Below are 17,300 nucleotides of genomic sequence, written 5' to 3'. Positions count from 1 at the left end.
AGATCTGTGTGAAGATGGGGGCCAGCTGGTCAGCACAGGATTTCAGACAGGCTGGTGTAACACAGTCTGGGCCTGGTGCTTTTTTCCTTTCCGTTCAACCACCTGAAAAAAGTGACGCTTCAAAACCTAATAGATAAAATAAAGTCCTTCCCGGCATGTTTTTCTTGTGAAATGTCCATATTCACTCAAAAATATGTGGTATTATGCAAGTAAAATGGGCTTTGAATGCTGTTTTTAGGTTCTGACTAGAAGCTCAGACCACATAATAGAGTCGAGTTACAAAGCAATGAGTCTTTATCCGCCGTATTGAGACACAATTATGTGAAAATCATTAACTAAACCCTTAACATACCACACACATCACGTCTCTAACCCCACCCTGGTCTGAGATAGCGCAGGTTCAGTCCACACGGGACGCTTACACACCAAACCGAGTAGACGGCTGGAGATACTACAGATTGTACATTAACTCCTGCCGTGACGCAACCTGTTTATTCTTCTGACCAATCCTTGCTAGTTGTTGTAAAACTGCCTGTCTGTTTCTTTGGCACGGCATCAAAGACCAAAAATTGGACCGTTTGAGAACTTTCCAAGTGGACACAGATCATTTCAGGACATAGTGGGGGGGCCGAGGACACAGATCTGCTTGATAATGCAGCTCTGTGTGCAGTTATCTGCCGATTATTGGCCCTGACGGCTGGGCTGTTGAACTCAGTGACCCTTCTGCCTTCACTTCGCTGACCTTCCTGGTGTTGGCACAAGCTAAACCCTCTCAAAGAGCCATTCAGCGCAGCTGGAAGCATGCATACGCGCTTATATGTCTCGCAAACAGAGATGTGAAACTAGTTTGAGGTGGAGCTCTGTGAACGTTGTATTTCGCATGCAGTCGGCAGGAATGTGGAAGCTGTAATGGGTGTAATTGTGAGGACTGTATGTGCACGTTTGAGGTGGGGGGAATGAGGGGAAGCAACTGTGTGAGATCGGGCTGACAGTGTGTGTATGGTGTTTAAAAAGACAATGAGGAAAATGGAGAAAAACTTTCTTGCGAAGTATGAATGTCTAATGAAATTCAGAACAGCATCTAAATTCTCGCGTGTGTGTGTGTTTCTGTATGCAGCTGCATTCTGTCATACTACTTTATGCAATGTATAGTATGCATACTATGCAGAGTATGCAAATTGCTTCCATGTAACAGAGCAAACTACCTAGAGTACCTCAAAAGCGCTCTCTGAATTCACTTGCTAGCTTGTAAACAACTTTGTTTCCAGCCGTACTAATAATTAACATTAATGCTCATTTTTAATGTTTTTGAAAGAAGTCTTTTATGCTCACCTAGGCTGCATTTAATTTATCAAAAATACAGTAAAATTGGGTTTTCTATTTGAATATATTTTAAAAAATCATTTATTTCTGTGATGCAAAGCTGGATTTTCAGCATCATTACTCCAGTCTTCAGTGTCACATGATCCTTCAGAAATCATTCTGATATGCTGATTTGATGCCCGAGAAACATTTATGATTATCAATGTTGAAAACAGCTGTGCTGTTCATATTTTTGTGGAAATTGATACATTGTCCCAGGATTCTTTGATAAACAGAAAGTTCAAATGAACAACATTATTTTGAAATAGAAATGTTTTGTGAGATTATAAATGTCTTTACTGTGACTTTAGATCAATTTTGTGTCCTTGCTGAATAAAAGTATCAGTGTTCTCAAACTTTTGAAAATATGTACATAATGTGTAGTTTCACATACCATTTTTTTTAAATAGTAATAAAAATATTACATTACATCAGACAACTGGTTAAAAACAGCCGATGTTCAGAGATTATTATGTCTATAAAAAACTATTCCAAAGCAGTGTAATCAATTATAAGTGATCTAAAAGTTATTAGAAAAAAAGCAGAACCACCAAACTTAAAAAATTGGCAGATATTGTTCTAAATAAACTGATATCAAATTTTCCCTCAGTTCATCCCTAACGTTTATTATTTTTAATGCTCATATCTGATATAAAAACAGGATTATAGATGAAAAATGTAAAGTAAATGAACATTTCAAATGTTGCTTGGAAACGAACTGGAATAAGGTTAATTTGAAGAAAAAATTGACTAAAATTTCTGGAAAAGGGAAATAAATAAAAACTGAAATAAAAAATCAAATCTAAATTGTAATATTAAAAAATAATAAAAATGAGAAAAACACAGCTAAAATGACTAAAAATTAAACTATAATTAAAGTGAAATTCTAAAAAGAATAATAATACTAAAATACACTGAAACATACATTTAAAAATTTGTCTGTGTCAGCAAAGAGATGCTCCTACAACTGTCACCAAAATCCACAACACACCTCTCCATTTGAATGACAAGCATCAAATTATGGGACAGTTCTGGTCCATCTAAGGGAGCTACTTTTGGATTCATCTTTCCAGCATGAAAATCATGGTGGTGTTATGAATGCTCACTGCTCTTATGCAACAACTTTCCTGTGTGAAAGTTTCAGTGTCCTCACCTAAATGCTCTCTGTGTCTGTCTGTGAAGGTTGCAGTCTCCGGACCGCATGCTGTCATGCTGTCCTTAGACAAGCCACTGGACCTGAAGGTGCCGAGGAGGCGGGTCAGTGGGCGGGACAGAGGCGCCAGGTCTCCGCCCACTCTCACTCCCTCTCCCATTCACGGCAAGGGGGCGGGGCAGCTGCGGATGGCAGACGACGGGACCGCCGTCATCGTTCCAGCGTCTCCTGCTTCTCCACACACAGGTAAACAAATCAGTACAGTAAGACATATAGAGCACTTTAATCGCAGAGAATAAAACAGAGGTGTGTATGTCAGCAGGTGTCCTGCAGGACAAGTCGGAGACCCCCACCCCACCCGCCGTGGACCTCAGCATGTTCCCGTCCTCCCGAAACACAGCCTGCTCTCCGGATCTCTCCAATGGAAACGGCTCAGCTCCCATTTTCCCTGGGGTGAGTCCATTTTTTCAGTTTTATGATATGTTACGGTGACATTTTGGGTTGCACCCTGCAGGCCATTTGTTTACACTGCAAAAATGACTTGAAAAGACGTTTTTGACTTGCTTATTTAGTTAAGATATGTAAAATTCAAGATCAAAATTATCTTAAAAATTGAGAAGTAACACTGCATTGGATAATAAGACTTTTCACCAAATGTACCTTTAATACAAGTGTATTTTCTGTTAGTTTTCACATTGTAGATACACTACTATTCAAAAGATTAATGTCTGTAAGATTTTTTAAAAAGAAATGTATTCAGCAAAGACACATTAAATGGTTTAAAAGTGACAGTAAAGACATTTATAATGTTACAAAAGATTTCTATTTCTAATAAATGCTGTTCTTTCTATTCATCAAAGGTTTCCACAAAAATATTAAGCAGCAAAAGTGTTTTCAACATTGCTAATAATCAGAAATGTTTCTTGAGCAGCAAATCAGCAAATTAGAATGATTTCTGAAGGATCGTGTGACACTGAAGACTGCTGAAAGTTCATCTTTGCATCACAGGAATAAATTACACTTTAAAACATATTCAAATAGAAAACAGTTATTTTGAATTGTAATAATATTTCCCAATATTACTGTTTTTACTGTAATTTTGTTCAAATAAACAGCCTTTGTGAGTTAAAAACAGGTAAAAAGGTGAAAGTTAGCTGAAAATACATAAAATCTTATGCAATCTTACTTCTCAAGTAAATGTATCTTGTTTAAGGATTTGTAGATTTTTTAACTGAAATACAAGACATTTTTTATTCAGTGTGCCTTTAGAAGCACTATCATTAGCTTTACACTAGGTCTACTACTTCATAAATGAGATATCTTGCTCATTAAGGTAACTAATAAGCTAATAAGCAACCAAAAACTTGGTTCAGTTTGGGTCATAAGCATGAGTGCATTAAACGCACAGGACCGTCCCCCACCTTCCCTCAAGATGAGACATTCAGATCTGTTACCCTCAGTGACCCAAAACTGGTGTTTCTTATCAAATGCCCCGTGACCCTTCACAAAAGTGTCTCTCTTTTGCTGTCTGTGGGGCTGACGGATGGGACGCGAGGTTAAATCAGATTTACAGCGAGGTACAGCCACACAGAGCTCTTTCTGCTTAATTGAATTCGCTCGAAATTGAATTGGGAGCGAGATGCATGGCTTTTTGTGTGCCTATGTGTGTCTCCGATGCCTGCCATGCCTCCTTCAAGCCAATGGATGAACAGTGGCCAGGTCTTAGATGAGGACACTGCTGAGCCTCATTTTCCATGATTTTCCATGCACATATCTCACATAGCTGAAAACGTTCCCAGACAGCCCTGACACTCTTGTCCAGTCAAAACCATCATTGTTTCTGCTCTAATTAACCCTTCCTAAGCATCACTATTACCAGGGGCGGACTTAACCAATAAGCGAGGTAAGCGGCCGCTTAGGGCCCCGGGGAATCAGGGGGCCCCATCTGATATTGGCGAAACATATTTGGCAAACGCTCCAGTATGTATTTGTGTTATGGAGAGCCTCAAATGTTCACTCACCGCTCAAAATGCAGAGTTTTTATCAGGTGCTGAGTTCTGCAAGCTTGCTAATCCTCTCATTACAACAACGTGCAGATACAATGTAAATAAGATATTCATTGTGCCGTGCAGACAGCTTCATTGATTAACGGAACGTCGTGAGATCGCAATGAACTGAAGTGAATAACAGCTTTAAGTGATTATAGTGTAGTGCTCTTTGCACACTTTCTAGGCTATATAATACTGTCTGACTGGCTCAGAACAGAGATATTCTCCTCAGAGAAGGAAGAATCGTGTTTCGTGTCATGATTTTATTTGTCTCGATGTTTCAAAATGACTCGCTTTTGTGCTTTTCCTAGGCGCGCCGGCGCAAACTGCCACGCACTCGTATAAAATGCACGAATGCGATGACTGGAGATTTTCGCTTAATAATAGATTACATTTTCGATTTGTTTCTCGGCAAACTCTACCGTATGCCTAAAGAACACTTGGAATACGAAACTAGCTGCATGGGATACTTTTTATGACATTTGAATCCTTTTTGTAAAAAGTTTAAAGAAGTTTATAATTCATTAAATGGACAAGTGCAAGCAGTTTTTTTTTTATAATGTCTTCATTTGTGATCCGAAAAAAATTAGGTAGCCTAATATGGCTTTAGAACAGCATCAGGTTGACTAATTTACTTAAGTTGTGAAGGGGTAAATAAACTAACCTATAAAGTATTTAGATGAAATATAAATGACTATAAAATATATAAATGAAAATAAAATAAAATGACTAAAACTAAGAAAAACTAAAAAGTATTTTTTAAAAATCTAAAACGAATTCAAATGTCAAAAGTACAACAAAATTACTCAAATTTAAATAAAAAATAAAAGAAATGCTGAAATGATAAAAATAAAAGCCGATTAAAAATAGTAATAAATACCATAGCAGTTAATACTAATATAATTGCGTTTGTGTGTATATATATAAATGTTATAATAAATATTACATATTCATATATTAAAATGTAAATATTTAAAATATATATTTAAATTAAATAAACTAATAAATATTTTAAAAACTATTTTGAGTTTAATATTTTTGAGAAAAACGACCACTAGAGATGAGGGGAAAATATTTTGTATTGTATAAGTGTTTTAAATTAATATAATAAATTTCAATAAATGTATTAATTTAACATAATAATAATTATCAATGAATATGTTAAATATTATAAAATATATTAAAACATTAAGAAGTTAATACATATTTTAAATGACATTTTTTCAAGTCTACGAGAGAGAGAGAGAGAGAGAGAGAGAGAGAGAGAGAGGGAGCGAGCAAAATAAGGGTTAGGCGTAAAAGAGCATATAGTTATTGTTGGGGCCCCATACATGAAATTTGCTTAGGGCCCCCAAATCACTAAGTCCGCCCCTGACTATTACTATTGCTCATATTTAGGGGCAGAAAAATGAACAAACCCCTAAACACTAAGTATTAAAATTTGCTGCATAACTCGTACATGATGATGGACATGATGATGTAGCTTACTGAGGTGATTGCTTCTCTATGATCAGACACTTTGGTTTAGCGGATGATAAATATAATTGCGTTTGTGTGTATATATATAAATGTTATAATAAATATTACATATTCATATATTAAAATGTAAATATTTAAAATATATATTTAAATTAAATAAACTAATAAATATTTTAAAAACTATTTTGAGTTTAATATTTTTGAGAAAAACGACCACTAGAGATGAGGGGAAAATATTTTGTATTGTATAAGTGTTTTAAATTAATATAATAAATTTCAATAAATGTATTAATTTAACATAATAATAATTATCAATGAATATGTTAAATATTATAAAATATATTAAAACATTAAGAAGTTAATACATATTTTAAATGACATTTTTTCAAGTTAAGAGACTTAACACCATTCAGAGCAAGTAGGGCAAAATATTGTGTCGTTAGACCAACACATATTCAATTATTTCTATTTACTCGAAATCTAAACTCAGAAAGAGTTAAGAATATAACTGCACAAAGAACTGAAGTCCAAAGCAGATGAACAAGAAACAAGTCCGTATAACACAGAAATAGAGTATTACTTGCGATATTATCGAAACATGACTCACATATCAACATAATATCATATCACCAGGTTCCTACTGATTTCCCAACCACTCACATTTCCTTTCCAAGGCAGATTTTCACAACTCTATTTTATAGTTTACTATCTAGTCCTGCTATCTAGAAACTCATCTTATAGCTCATAAGAGGGCACTTGTGCAAAATCAAGCTCCATGTATAAGATTCTTTGTTCGTATTCTGTTACATTTATTGGTGCCTTGCCATTCTGCTTTGTCTCATTAAAGTCTCAAATCTGTGGTTGAGTGTAAAGTGTGGCAGGGCATTAGCTCAGATCAGCACAGCTGGGGGCAGAAACACGGGGAAGACGAGCCGCCATATCGAGCAAAACGCTCATAAGAGTCTTCCGCTGTGAGGGCGATTACAGAACACGGACCTCCTGTAGCTCCTGTTACTGATTTTAACAACTATTACTAGAATCGCTGGCCTGCTGTAAAAACGATAAAGAGGCTTGAATTATGTTTGCCTTTTCTCATTTTGTTCCCGCAGGACTCAGCTCATATCCGTTACATGGAAGGAGGAGCCACATCTCAAGCGTTCCAGTTCTTCGTGCCCATTGGAGGAGGTGGAGGGCTTCACCTCCCTTCATCGATGTTCATTCGGCAGCCCAAGGACACAAGAGCTTCTCCAGACCTCTCTGCAGATGAACAGCTGGCCTGTCGCTGGAGGAAGGTGAGAAATAGAAGCAGTGAGAAATAGGTGCTAATGTGCATTTTTCACCTGAGCTCATTGTGCTTGTTTTCTTGTCACAGTGCCACCTACTTTTTGACTCCTTGCAAGACCTGGTGGATCACGTCAATGACTTCCATGTAAAGCCTGAGAAGAATTCTGGGTACTGTTGCCACTGGGAGGGATGTGCACGCAAAGGAAGGGGATTCAACGCCAGGTGTGTTTACTGCATTCTCTAAATCAGGTTGTCTTTGAATCATTTAGCACCAGCAGGGGCCAGTTGCATAAACTTAGCCTCTATGTTAAGACTTAGTCTTAAGAACTAGATCAATTAGCAGTTAGCCATTGAGTCTAATTTTTTGGATTCATATTAGACCAATCTACGTTTTTATGTAACAAACAGAAAAAGAGTTATGACTCGTCTTAAAGAAAGCTACATTTAACAGCTGGACAGGAGAGAATTCAATTAATCTTGACTCGTTGAGAGAAATTAAGCTATGGTGTGTTCAGAAAAACGTTAACAATTTGGCTAATAGATTATCTAAAATATTTCACCATATTCTGAAGTGTCCACATAATTGTGCATGTTAAAGGGATAGTTCACCCAAAAATGAAAATTACCCCATGATTTACTTACCCTCAAGCCATCCTATGGATATTTTCCTTACACAAACGCATTGATTCACTTCAGAAGGCCTTTATTAACCCCCCAGAGCTATGTAGAGTACCGTATTGGCCCGAATATAAGACGACCCTGATTATAAGACGACCTCCCTTTTTCCAGATGTACCTTTTGGAAAAAGGCTTTTTAAAAACCAAATCTTGTTTTTTTCTCAGTAAAACACATGTTGTCTTCAATTATTTTCATATTGCATATTTTTCCTATTTTAATTTTTGTTTTGAAAGTATGGTAAAAACTGGTAAAATGTACCAACAATCACATTTAAAAAATATACACTTTTTGATATACCATTAAAAAAAAAAAACAGGTAGCCCATCTGAATTAGGACATTTAGGCTATCCATCTAATAGTAGCCTACCAAAATCGTATTAACAGTAGAAGTTAAATCTTACTGTAGTCTTCAAATCTGGGTACTGTCTTACGTTTTAAAATCACAAAGGGAGTTTGGTCCCATCAGGCTAACGTGACAGTCACGACTCATGCAGCTTTACTCGCGATCTTTACAACACGCGTTACATTACGTATTTCATGGCACACTCGTTTTATGCGTATTTGGCACCACCTATTGTTGTGGGTGTATTATTGACATGTCAAAGTCTAGACCCTGAATATAAGACGACCGTGTTTTTTCAGATGTATTTCCAAGAAAAAAACATCGTCTTATATTCGGGTCAATACGGTACTTTTTATGATGGATGGATGCACTTTATTGGACTATTGAATTTCAACACCCACTCACTGCTATTATAAATCTTGGAAGAGCCAGGACACTTTTTAATATAACTCAGATTTTATTTGTCTGAAGGAAGAAAGTCATATACACCTAGGATGGCTTGATGGTAAGTAAATCATGGGGTAATTTTCATTTTTGGGTGAACTATCCCTTTAATTTTAGAGGTATATTGTATTGCTGAATATCGACATGTTGAAGACACTAATGGACTTGTTTAGTATAACAAGTCTTTTTCTCTTTTAAAATACTTACCCACCATATAACCCATTTCTAGGTTCATTTCCTTGGAAAGGAACATTTTGCAATTGCAGCCACTAGTAGAACCTTTAAGTTTTACATAAGACGTACCTTAAGACTTCTGTCTGCATCATTAGGTACAAGATGCTGATACATATCCGTACTCACACCAATGAGAAACCTCACCGCTGTCCCACCTGCAACAAGAGCTTCTCCCGACTGGAGAACCTCAAGATTCACAACCGCTCACACACAGGTCAGTACCAAGTTAAATGTATGGATAGATAGATGAAGATCGCATCACCTGGCTGACTTAGTGCTTGTATTTCAGGAGAGAAGCCCTACATCTGTCCATACGAGGGCTGCAACAAGCGCTACTCCAATTCCAGTGACCGGTTCAAACACACGCGCACACACTATGTGGACAAGCCCTACTACTGCAAGATGGTGGGCTGCTTGAAACGCTACACAGACCCCAGCTCCCTAAGGAAGCATATCAAGGCTCATGGGCACTTTGTAGCCCAGGAGCAGGGAGGTCCGGGTGGGGTGGGCTCAATGATGAAGCCGGGGCAGATCGCAGGGGCAGGGAAAGAATCTGAGCTGACTTACGTCAGTGGGGCCCACATCATCATTCCTGGTGCTGCCGCTGCTTTCCTGGGCAGTCACGGTCTGCAAGGTCTCGGAGGCTCCCTCCCCTTGTCCCCCCTCAGTCCCTGCCCCTTGGACTTGAGCACACTGGGCTGCCCAAGCTCCCCTCCAGCTGGGCTTGGGGGGACATCCATCCTGTCCTTCAGCGGTTCCCCGCTTGGTCTGACCAAGTCACACTTTCTGTCTCCTACCTTCTCATCTTCCACGTTGGGGTTGCCCATGGTGCCCATTTTGGGCTCGGAGCGCAGGGACCATGGCAAGGGCAAGGCCAGAGGCGAGGAGGGTGAGGACGAGATCCATGGCGGTGTGCTCAACCTGTCTACGGGGGCGTCCCACGACCCCCTGTCTTGGGTTGTCATCCCTTCTGGCCCAGTGGTGCTGAAGCCAGCTGTGGTCAACTGAGCACCACATTCCAGAGGAATGGCAGGGGAAGGGTGGGGGTGGAACAGGGGTCAGAGGTCAGAGGCAAGCATGTGGGGGGTTTTCACAAAGCAAATGCAGTTATGCTTGGAGGTGACACAATCTTCTTCAACTTTTAGCGCTACTTGAGTTCTAATTTGTACCTTATGGTCGGACACAGCTACCTGTTTCTTGTGATAACAGAGATGGTATCTTGAAGAAAATTTAGCGTAACGATTCAGAAAGTGGCCAAACATTCACCTCCGTTCCTTTCTCTTTCTCTCTGGCTTATCTTTTTACCAGGGTTGTCCAATCCTGCTCCTGGAGGGCCACCTTCCTGGAGAGTTTAACTTCAGTCTACACCAACACACCTGCTTGGAAGTTTTGAGTAATCCTGAAGAGCTTGATTAGCTGTGTTTAATTAGGGTTGGGACTAAACCAGTGGTGGGCAACTCTGGCCCTCAAGGTCCACTGTCCTGCAGAGTTTAGTTACAACCTTTACCAAACACAAACTAAACCCTACACTAGGCAGATGAGTTTGTTAGAGCTAAACTTTGCAGGGCAGTGGACCTTGAGGGCCAGGGTTGCCCACCCCTAGTCTAAACTCTGCAGGAAGGTGGCCCCCCAGAAGCAGGATTGGACCCCAAGTCGTATCCGCTTTGTTTGTTTTTTTGTTTTATGAGAGCACTGATCTAAAGGCAGACTTAAGAATCTGTGCCCTTGCTTCAAGAGAAAATTGTATTTATGTTTAAGATAAACTTTTGGACGACAGTGTACGCAACACACTAAAGACACAAACTTGTGCTATTATTCTTCAGGAACTGAACTTCAAGCCATTCCATGCGTTATGAAAAGACCTCTGAGCGTAGATAGCCAGAGATTTTTGAGGCTAAATCGCATGGGCCTGGTCAGGTTTGCAAAGGGGTGCTGAGGTCGTAGGTCAGGCGAGAGCAGCTCATTTACTGGCCTAGTAATGTCCAATTCTGGCCCTGGAATGCCACTTTCCTGCAGAGTTTAGTTTCTACACACCTGGCTGTAAGTTTGCAATGATCCTGAAGACCTTGAGTAGCTGGTGCAGGTGTGTTTACATAGAGCTAGAGCTAAACTCTCCCGGACGGTGGCCCTTTAGGAGCAGGAATGGACAACCCTGCTTCAAACTGTCCCGAGTTCCACCTCAGAGGGTACCCTTTGCATCCCTTGCAAGTGAACTTCTTTAGCTCAATGCTATTACAAGCTATATGACGAACCTTGCATTTGCTGCTAGCTGTGTCACTGCAATATTAGCATACATCTTTGAATAAAAATAGACAAAGTATGAACGACAATCTGTCCTCTGAGGAGGAGGAAATAGAAACCTTGACTAGCTCTATTTTGTTGAATAAGAGATTTACAGACACAAGGCTCAGACTGACTGAGTTTTAAGTCATACAAGGGCACAAACTCTCCAAGCGGTAATGCTAATGCCCCATAGGACATGGCACTGATGTAAATAGTGCCATCTTCTGGTCATTACTTGTACTGCACACTACTAGTTGAACCAAGGGCCAGATTTAACAGTATTGCCCTGCTTTGCAGTATACTAGCTTGGCAGGGTAAAACAAATAACTTTTGGTTGATGCAGAATAGTGGAATGTTTAAAATAAACATTATCCACAACCCAGTGAACATGCTGACACGTGCAATGGTATATTGCAACAATTGAGGGTCTAGTTTGGTTTCTCAGTTTGCCCCATATTAAATCACTGTGCTAAAAATCTAATTATATACCCAGAGATTAAAGTAGAGACTTAATAATAAAGTGTAGAAAGCACTATTCAGGTGGCCAAAAGATAGCATTTTTATTTAAGACCCTTTCACATGACCCACATCAATGTTCTCCAACGCATCAAACTCTATAGCGAGGCATCAAGTTTCAGCATCACTCCTGACGTCACCTTACACAAATGGAGCTGTAGGCGACGCTCCAGGTACTAAAAATTTCACATTGGACCCCATTTGCCTCTGATTTTCCCTAGCTGCATGATGCATCATTTTGATACATCATACAAACTGAAAATCAAAACTCAAAAGACAGATTCTGTGCTAGATTTTAGGCACATTAAGTTGTACAACACAACCTTTAAGGCAGATATTCATATTCTACCTGTTATGGTGCTATCTGCAAAGTCCTGAAGTGGGTCATGTGAGTGAGATTTTACACAGTCATCAATGTGTCGCAATCAAGACCTCATTCAGATTAAAATAACGCTCTTGATTAAGTCTTCTCTCCTGAACTCAGGCACGTAACAGTCTCTGTCCGCTCAGGAGAAGTACTTCTGTAAGAGAGATTACATATTTAGAGCTTCTTTCCGTAATGTCCATTACTCGTAGATTGGGATAAAAAAAAAAAATGAGGGAAACGAACTAATGTAATTTAAAATCATTCCGACTGAAATAATCGCACTTCCTTAAAGCATGTACCCTGCCCTCCCCTCCAAACCATTTTTACACTCAAGAGTCTTATTCCATAATTATTTTTGTTTTATTGTTTGTAGAGAACTATACAATTATTGCCATTTTGTTTTACTGACTTTGTTTTGGACGTGACATTTCCTGATGTTGAAGTTGCTTTGTTTCTGCTATTGCTTCTCTGTGTTCAGCTTTCTCCAGCTAGTGAATCGCGAGGAAAGAGAGAGAAGTGACAGGAGGAGGTGACGGATAAGTTTGCGGGAAGTGTTTGAGTAAGAAACCCTCACATTTAGCCCATAATCATACCACGATGTTTGAAGTTTACATACTGTATAATGTATATGTAATGTATAATGTCCAATTACTGAGTGAAAGAGAAGAGAAAAGCAGAGCATTTTTTAGACAGCAAATCGCTGGTGCTTCCTCCATTTGCTCTAGCATCACTGCTAGAAAAAATATGTTGCCACTGTCCAGATCTTGATCGTGCGCCAGGTTTCAAAAGTAGGCCACTGACCCTTACACGGCCCCTGAGATAAGCGATAACATGCAAATGCATGCAGTAATCAAACACAATCCTCTCAGGTTTGGAAAGATATGACATCAGCGTGTATTTAGGAGGCTTTACTGGAAATGACGTTTATAAACCCTTGCATCTTTCCAAGAAGTTGGAAATCTCTTCTCCTACTCCCTTTCCTCATCTTGTTGGCTGGAGAAAGCTGAAACTGACACAGACCTGTCAAGGTCTACATCAATGTTGAATATCAGATAATATTCGAGTTCACACTGCACGATATTAGCCCGATTTTTCACTCGCCGCAACTGAATGCTACCCCAGATAGTCACGCAGTGTGAAAACAACGGCGATCTGACGAGTTTGAAAATCGTGCAGTGTGAACTCGGCATTAGCTGTTTGAACCTTTAACCCTTTGAGCACTCTGAAAACGGCCGCACTGTTTCACACACACACAATACCTAGGTGAGTAAAACACAGCCTAATTTTCATTTTTGGATGAACTAACCCTTTAAGCAATAAAATGAAAGGCAGGGAAGATGTCATAGCTAGATATTTAAATTAGATATTCATGCCAGTAAAACTCCAATGATATCAGAAACTATATACGGTACATAAATTAAGCACTATTTTAGAATAAATAAAAAAAAATGCTCACACTAAAAGAAAAGATCTTTGTATGTTCCTAAAAAGAACTAATAATAGGACACATTCTTGAAGTGCCACAGAGATGCACAAAGGGTTAACAAAAAGACTATGGCCTGGAAAGGCCAGTATCCATTTTTATTTTTTCCTTTTTTGCACATTTTTTAGATATTTTAATATCAGTATTTTAATTTTTCTCCAAGTGCCTTTTATTATAGTTGAAATGTAGATGTAATACAGTATATGAAAATAAATATATATATAAATAAATATATATTTTTTCCCAGCATCATGTTCTGAAGCCGAACATGCAGAATTTTAGAGCTGTAAAAGTCTCCAGTTGGTACAACATAAGTGTGTGCTCCTGTTTTAGAGGATTTTTATTACGATATTGATAAGGATGTCAATGAAAATAAAAGAAACAAATGTTTAATACATTTGCATTTGATATATTGCGCTTCACCGAGTCTTTTTTTCTGAATGTTTGGGATATTCATGCACAGAGGGCTGAAATATTTATTAACTCCGATCAGGGTCTTAGCCTCGGATGAGATGTTTAACTATTTTTCTTGGCCCTTCCATCGGTTTGCTTTTGCTCAGTGCATCTGACCGATCCCAGTTTGCATAACTGAAATATACATAACAGCGATTCTAATGTAAAAACACAGTGTTTGTGAGGATCCCAAAACACATTTCAATAATCAGTGTTTATGACATCATCCTCATTAACATTTGATATTTAATCCTGAGGAAAAACACTGAAAATGCAGATTTTATTAATCATAAATTTCTTATATACTGTATAATTTGAACACATATGGTCAATATTCAGTCATTTTCTTTGTTAATTTCAGAGCGATTAGCTGGTTTGAATCACAGAAGTCTGAAGCTGTCATTGATTCATGTATTTATATATATATTTTTTTTAAATGTACAGACTGCATTCATATACACACAATGGGGTTGGGCAAAAATTAGAAGAAAAAGAAAACTTAAAATACAATAACAAATGTAGCTATGCATATTATTATATTAATATTTAAATATATTAATTTTAATTCCATTACTCAAATGGCAACACATGTTCTATATTGCTTCTCACTTACAGTATTTATGGTACGACTCTTACAGCAGTCCAGCTTAAATGATGGCCAAATGCATCAAGATTTTTTAAGGAATGTTCTGGATTCAGAAAAACTTCATCTGCTGCACACTGTTGATTACCACAGACAAGCATCATCCTTCAGATTGGACTATTTACAGTTACACAGCTGAAGTCTATGGGGCATAATATTATACTGGGATAAACCTTAAAATACTGTTTCTAGAGTTCAGCCACATGACGTAATCATCATGATAGGTGTGATAGAATCACTTATTAACCTTGTCTGGACAATCTTTCATCTCCGTTCATAGTTGGGAAAAGATGGACGCCAGATACAAGGACATTTTACTGGAGAAAAATCCACTTAGTAAATGATTTCAGTGACATACAATGAATTCATTCACCCAGAACTGCTTTTAAATCCAAAGTTTTGCCAAGACTTTAATTGTTGCAACACTGCAAACAGTTTGCTAGTTTTAATACCTTGTTTGTTTAGTTTGTTGGTACCTTATATTAAATCCAGATCATTCCTTTCTGCATGAACAGATGGATGGATACATAAAACTCTGCGTATGAATATATAAATACAGACACACACACACACACACACAACTTTTCAAAAGTTTGAGGTCAGCAAAAAGTTTTTTAAAGAAATTAATAATTTTATTCAGCAAGAATGCATTACACTGATCAAAACTGATAGTAAATACAAAATAATAGTGATAGAAAATACAAAAGTTTTCTATTTAAAATAAATGCTGTTCTTTTGAATTTTCTGTTTCTTGAGCAGCAAATCAGCATATTAGAGTGATTTCTGAAGGATATTGTGACACTGAAGACTGGAGTAATGATGCTGAAAATTCAGCTAGCTTTGCATCACAGAAATAAATTACATTTTACAATATATTTAAATAGAAAACAGTTCATTTAAACTGCAATAAAATGTCACAATATTACTGTTTTTACTGAATTTTTCATCAAATAAATGCAGCCTTGGGGAGCAGAAGAGATAAAAACATGAACAAATCTGACACCAAACTTTTGAATGGTCGTGTACATTTTTAACTCTTTTAAGTTCAACAATTCTAGAACTCGAGAACATTGATATGAATTACCTTGCAATGTAATGTCCAGAAAATACTCCTGCACTCTGACGGATGAATAAAAAAATGATTGACATTTTTAATGTACAAAAAGATCAAGTTTTATTGGAAGTCTGGGTCATAATTACAGTGGAGGTGTGTGAGGATGGAGCTCACGTCTCCTGCTGCTGGTCTGGAGGTTTGGTTTGGTGCTGCTGTTGAATGGAGAGTTCTTCATCCAGACGCTCTTTAGCCCGTACCACCTACAACAGTCCACCACAAACACATATACATTATTATTATTATTATTTCTCTGATGTTGAGAACCACTGATCTAATAGCTAAAGATTTGGGATCAAAACCCAGGAGTGACCCTGAACCAAGAGTTTCCAGCTTTATGACTATTATGTTAACAAAAAACCTAAAAAAAAAAACATATCTCTGGAAGCAACAAAAACGACCATTCTGATTGTCTGCTTGACTGCTTACCTTTGACTGTATATAGAAAGAACCGCCAGCAGTTTTGTCATTGACTTTAAATAAATGCTCATAATTCTGAGGAGAAAATGAAAGTATACAGAATTAAAACACATTTTGTTAGAGAGAGAGAGAATAATGTAATGTTGATCTGATGTATGTTACAGACTGTTACAACAGACTCTCACCTTCTGAATCTCCTCTGGTGTTAATGTGGAGATGTTCAGTATCTGTTGGGCTTCTTGTAAAGTCATTCCTGTGAAACTAGACGCAGCCGCAGACTGTCTGCCCGCTCGACCCCGAGCCTCAGCAGCCGCCTGACTGGCTGCATTCACATTCACACAACACACTACAGTCATATTTCACATACAGAGTATTCCTCATACTGGTGACCATTAACATCTGTCATGTTAAGACATTTGAGTTTTAAGACAGTGCAATGCTGTCATATTCTCCTAAGACTCCCAAAATGAGAAAAATAGAAGATTTACAATAATTACAATTACATTATTATTAGATTTGGTGGTTATTTTATGGAGATGTTAAAGGGGTCATATGATGCGATTTCAAGTTTTCCTTTCTCTTTGGAGTGTTACAAGCTCTTGGTGCATAAAGAAGATTTGTAAAGTTGCAAAGACTAAAGTCTCAAATCCAAAGCGCGTTTCAGAAAGGCGGGGCATAGAGGAGAAACAATAATGTACAGTATGTGGAAAATAATGTGGTTTTTTTAACCTTAAACCACATAAACACATTTCATTACACTAAATACACAAAATAATGTTCTTTTTAGCAACATCATATGACCTCTTTAAATAAAAAAATACATGTATAAACGTATTTATTTAATTTATGTATTAAGCAGATATTAACAACAAGAACGAACACCAGTTGAATGAATATTAGGTAACACTTTACTTGAAGGGGTGTGCATAAGACTGACATGGCACCTTCATAATCTATATCGAATATGAAGGAGGTTTTATGCATGTTTATGACAACTGT

The 17,300-nt window shown here is 37.9% G+C and overlaps 2 protein-coding genes across 4 annotated transcripts in view; one reads left to right on the top strand and one right to left on the bottom strand.

Annotated features, from left to right (window-relative positions):
- LOC107661644 (zinc finger protein GLIS2-like) overlaps nt 1-10,459 on the top strand; it is a 41,624-nt gene extending 31,165 nt beyond the window's left edge. For 2 of the 3 annotated variants that reach the window (XM_016451312.1, XM_016451311.1), the window contains 6 exons: nt 2,545-2,761; nt 2,835-2,968; nt 7,152-7,334; nt 7,415-7,548; nt 9,121-9,239; nt 9,315-10,459. In XM_016451312.1, the coding sequence (XP_016306798.1) occupies nt 2,572-2,761; nt 2,835-2,968; nt 7,152-7,334; nt 7,415-7,548; nt 9,121-9,239; nt 9,315-10,033 (1,479 nt within the window). In that variant the 5' untranslated portion in view covers nt 2,545-2,571 and the 3' untranslated portion in view covers nt 10,034-10,459. The remainder of the gene's footprint in view (nt 1-2,544; nt 2,762-2,834; nt 2,969-7,151; nt 7,335-7,414; nt 7,549-9,120; nt 9,240-9,314) is intronic. The other variant, XM_016451314.1, reaches the window with a different exon arrangement.
- Nucleotides 10,460-15,776: 5,317 nt separating this feature from the next.
- The window catches only part of LOC107661805 (mitochondrial import inner membrane translocase subunit tim16-like), a 2,624-nt gene continuing 1,100 nt past the window's right edge, over nt 15,777-17,300 (bottom strand). The window contains exons 3-5 of the mRNA XM_016451572.1: nt 16,487-16,623; nt 16,311-16,376; nt 15,777-16,084 (exon numbers count right to left, since the gene is read on the bottom strand). Coding sequence (XP_016307058.1) covers nt 15,995-16,084; nt 16,311-16,376; nt 16,487-16,623 — 293 coding nt within the window. The 3' untranslated portion in view covers nt 15,777-15,994. The remainder of the gene's footprint in view (nt 16,085-16,310; nt 16,377-16,486; nt 16,624-17,300) is intronic.

Source organism: Sinocyclocheilus anshuiensis, unplaced genomic scaffold (genome assembly GCF_001515605.1).
Source record: "Sinocyclocheilus anshuiensis isolate Anshui unplaced genomic scaffold, SAMN03320099.WGS_v1.1 scaffold207, whole genome shotgun sequence".
Taxonomy (NCBI): Eukaryota; Metazoa; Chordata; class Actinopteri; order Cypriniformes; family Cyprinidae; genus Sinocyclocheilus; species Sinocyclocheilus anshuiensis.
This window is presented reverse-complemented; position numbering and strand designations above follow the sequence as displayed.